At 35.4% G+C, this 4,647-nt stretch overlaps 1 protein-coding gene across 10 annotated transcripts in view; it reads right to left on the minus strand.

The window, feature by feature from the left end:
- Nucleotides 1–1,173: 1,173 nt before the first annotated feature.
- The window catches only part of FOXP2 (forkhead box P2), a 568,485-nt gene continuing 565,011 nt past the window's right edge, over nucleotides 1,174–4,647 (minus strand). For all 10 annotated transcript variants that reach the window (XM_056118036.1, XM_056118034.1, XM_056118033.1 and 7 more), the window contains one exon: nucleotides 1,174–4,380. In XM_056118036.1, the coding sequence (XP_055974011.1) occupies nucleotides 4,236–4,380 (145 nt within the window). In that variant the 3' untranslated portion in view covers nucleotides 1,174–4,235. The remainder of the gene's footprint in view (nucleotides 4,381–4,647) is intronic.

The raw sequence follows: 4,647 nt of genomic DNA on the forward strand, positions 1-4,647 counted from the left end.
TAAAAATGTCATCCCATAGAAAGATACTTATACTACCTTTTTAAGTTTCTTAAATCATGGTGCAATGCAGAGGGGGAAAAATCATTACTGTTTTAAGGTCCACATGATGTCAAATTCTATTTAGAATAAGAATATGAAAACATAAGTTGATTATGTGAGAAAGCAAATTTTGAAGTTGACAGTAGTTTTTACTAAAACAATAAGCCCCAGTTTTTACTGACTGAATTTTGGATAGACTTATTTAAGAATCTCTAACTTAAGAACATGATTTTTAATAAGTTGTGGGACACATATACACAAATTTATATCTTGGCTCTGGCAAGGAAGAATGTTCTCTTGGAAAGAATAAAATCCTAGGGGTTATAAATGGGTGAAAAAGAATTAGATTTTTTATTTATACTTCAAAATGTAATCAAGTGAATGAAATGGCTTCATATACATTTTTTTACATCAATCAGCAGTGACATACTCTTCATACATTAATTTTATAGGAAAATGTACATCTTTTTCCTTTTTTGGCTAAGTAAAATTTGCCAAGTGTTCATGGACAAAAAAAATGTAAAAGCAAAAAACAAACCGCCCCAAAACAAAAAGACCCAAAACCCTTTCATTGCACCCCAATCTAATGAAATAATGAGGATAAGCTTTCTGGCATTAAAAAAGCTATTATTAAATGTGTAGTAATATTGGCATGTATAAGATAATGTTTCATAAATTCTCCAAAAATGTTAATGCCCAATTTGAAACTCTGCAACATAGTCTAATGGATTTGGTGACTGAACCTGCCCAGGGACATTGAAGTCCTGGATGGTTTGTTTTCAGTGTACTTCCGTAGCTCTATTCTTAGCTGACTAGTCTTCAATTCCCTAATCACATAGAAATGCATTCTTATGAAGTTAAGCGGCTGTAGACACAGAGTGCTGATGACATTCTCTTCATATCTGAGTTATCTAAAGAAAACCCAGTTAGTGGTAATTCTACCAAATACTTGTAACATTCACATGAAATTTTAATTGATTTTCAAACAGTACAACTGTGCCATGAATCTGACCACATAGAATATATGCTTTAAGCCCACTAGGTTTAAGCAATTGTGTCTTTGCCGACTAAAACTATGCAAAATAAGATCTGATAACTCCCTGGTGTTAGAGGTAGACAGTTTTCTTTCAAATCCTAGGTTTGGTCCTTTATTTTATTCAGCAGTGAAAGCCATGAATACAGAACGAATAACAGCTGTTACAATTCTCAACCATGACTTCTAACGTCAGAGAATTCAAAGTATGAACATAGTACACAGTAATGAAAAGTATCAAAAATTAGTTTACCTCAAAAAGATAAATAAAACAGATATATTTCACCAATACATAAACAGATGTTTGTGCTACAGTTAAAATTTGCTGTATACAAAAGATCATAGTCCCCATAATCAGCTTATGATAGAAGCAAGAATACATGAGCCATTTAAATTGTCAGACATTATGCTTTATAAGGTATGCACAGAAGTTCAAGCAATAAATACATACATTAGTTCAAAGCCTTACAATAGCTACGCAAAGCAGATGCAGAAAAGCAGATTTGCTATTACTAGCAAGCAATGATATAAGAGTAAAAATCATGAAATGCATTAAAGCAACATTTTTCTTAGAAAAAGTCTGGTCATTTATGGGTCCACCAACATTTTTTACATAATATGCACAATTATCAAAATACAGACCAAGCATTTCAGAAAACTCCAAAAAACCTAAAATCTATTTTCAAAGCAATTGCAGTTTTGGAGGTTTTTCTGGTATAATGTGCAAGCAGCTATTTTTTTTTAAATTGTATTCATATAAAACCCATGCAAAACTCTACAGGTATATGCATTCTGTGGCTGAGACTTCCTTTCAAAAGTTTTGTAACTGAGGTATGCATACTTTAGCATTGTAGTCTTAGGCCACCCTCCCGATGGTACAGCTCTCACAGTTACTTTCAGTCCATCAAAGCCTTTTGAACATGTACCTGAAAGACCCATTTCCCTTCAGATAACCCACACAGCAGGATCCTAGATGACTGAAAACCATCCTTCGCAATACCCATCTTTCTTTCAATACCATACCATAAACTTCCCGTTCTTTGATCATGACCCAAAGACAAACATAATGAAAAGTAGCAGTTACTGTGACGTTCTCACGTTTCATGCAATCTGCCATAATTGTTCTAATTTTTTTCTTTTTTTTTCTTTTTTTTCTTTTTTTTTTTTTTGCAGAGGTAGAAGCTTTCAGAAAGCCTTTTGGGTAAGTGGGAAAACCCTTTTGAAAGCCGTTATGTCCTTTTATTTGGTGTGATAGATGACTGGGTATCTCTCTAACTCTATTTGCTGACTTCAGCAAAGAATAAATGATGAGCTTACTTTGCAAGAACCAGCTCCGTCACATGGAACTGGTTCATATGTTAAGCTCTAGCAGCCACCTTCTGTCAAGACTGTTTGTAAAGCAATAACCATAATCAGGTTATGAGGTCCCTTGGTTGGGGGAAAAAGTATTATCAAGACTTGGCACAGCACATGAAAAGCAACACGTAAAGTTTCTAGGTTTTAAGCAAACATCTGACTATGCTATTTTCAACTACACCATAATGTCAGCATTATCATAGTTTTGGGGTTTGGAGTTGTCAAGAAAACCAGCGTTCCAACAATTTGGCCTGTGCAAGTCTTTGAAAGGGAGTGTATTGTTAGTGTTAATATCCCGTATAAGCAGAGGCAGAATTTATATGTAACTTTGGTTTGACTGAAAATAAATACCATGGACTACAATTGCTATATTCTTTGCTTTCAGTGTAAAAACTCAGCTAGATCACTTTAAAATCAATATGAAATTAATTTTTGGCTTTACTAGACCTTTTATGTTTGGTTCCTACTTTTTGTTTTTTTTTTCATTATAACTTAAGACTATAAAAAATAGTACACAACAAAGATTAGGACCATACAAGACATCTTCTAACAACATGTATTCACCACTGAAAAGAAGTGAGTGGATGGGGAAAACAGAAACACAATGTACTCTCTATATAACAATATGCAATCTGCATTTGCATCAAGTACATCATCGTTTTGGTCAGTGATCCACATTTGTTGCTTTCTAGCATATCATAACTTCCACTGCAGATTTTGTCCTCACCTCTGTCTTTAATGAAAGCAAATCTTCGTTGCATTTAGATGGACTTTTGGCCTCAGAAGATTACTCTGTGACTGAATTAACTTTAGGTTTTGTGGTTTTTATTTTTGTCATATTTGATTCTTTGTTTAGGGCTAAATGAAAAGATCCCAGAGGTCATCAGAAAACAGCAGGTAGTTCATGGAAAAGGTTCCTTTGTACTAATTGAAGTTACAGAAGGCTGACCAAAGCATGTGGCTGCTTCTGTCCTTGAGCTCTTGGCCATGGTTAGAGTTGGCTTTGGTTTGCAGCTGTAGCCTTTGACTGTGTTTGCAGGTAGACAAAGCTTTATCACAAGGAGGTAAAGAGTACAGTTGTAAGATCTATGCAGATATGCAAATGTTTCTATGGTGCTTGCACAGATAATGTTAGCTTAGGATTGCACTTTACATCTTAACACTAACAGCACAGACTGGAAGCCTAAGGTTTTAGATGGTTGCAACAGTCTAATTACTGTGTTTTGTAATAACTAACTTATGTCATTTACAGTTGGTGGCACCAACATAAAAAACTAATGTTCTGTTGTTTAAAATTCAGCTAGATACAAGCAGTGACACTAATTTCTGATACTACTCCTGTGCAAATTAAAAACAATAGCAACAAGTTGAACTTGACCAGCAATTGTTTCTAACATTACAACTACTGAATGCTGGAAAATTCACATTAATGAAACTAACACTATTTTTGGCAGTATATGAGGCGCATTTGCTTTCTACAGGACATGTATCCTCATATTCAGTCATTTCATGAACCTTTAAGAGCCACATTTTTTAAATGGGCAAAGCCATAATAGAAAGAACAGTTTTTTTTCAAGAAACTCAGTTTTTGTCATTTTTTTTCTAAAAAAAAAATAAGAGAAGAAACAAGCAATTTGCCTGTTGGTACTGAATCCCAAAGGGCTGGCTTAATAAGTTCCTTTAGGGCTGTCTCCTTTTCCCATGCTTAATAAATAGTCACAGTAAAAATTTGTCAAATATTCATGGTTGTGGAGTGGTTATGAAGGTCAGTGATATGTCCCTTCACTGAGGTTTCCCAAGTCAGTTCTCATTCCAGATCTTCAGATAAAGGCTCCTCTTCAATCTCTCTGTCGTCTTCTAATTCTGGACTGTGATTTGCTGTTGTCACTAAGGACATCGGGCAGTCTTCATCCTCTGCAATCACGGGTTCTTCCTTGACATGGATCGAGTGTCTGAAAAACATGTAGAGGCATCGAAATTTTACTAAGTGACCCACACATGTATCTTGACCAACTTTGCGGTCAACTGAAAGAAGGCAAGAATGCTCAACACTGTCATTCTTAAAAACTGGATCTGATTGACGGCATGAGCTGGTTCGAGACATGGTACTTTAGAGTAGAACCGGGGGGGGGGGGGGGAGCGGGTTCTGGTAATGTGAGCATGGAATCCCACATGCTGTGCTCTTTAGGTTAAACATCCAGTTCTTGGCATTCCTTCCA

This window comes from Sorex fumeus, unplaced genomic scaffold (genome assembly GCF_029834395.1).
Source record: "Sorex fumeus unplaced genomic scaffold, SorFum_2.1 ptg000037l, whole genome shotgun sequence".
Classification (NCBI taxonomy): Eukaryota; Metazoa; Chordata; class Mammalia; order Eulipotyphla; family Soricidae; genus Sorex; species Sorex fumeus.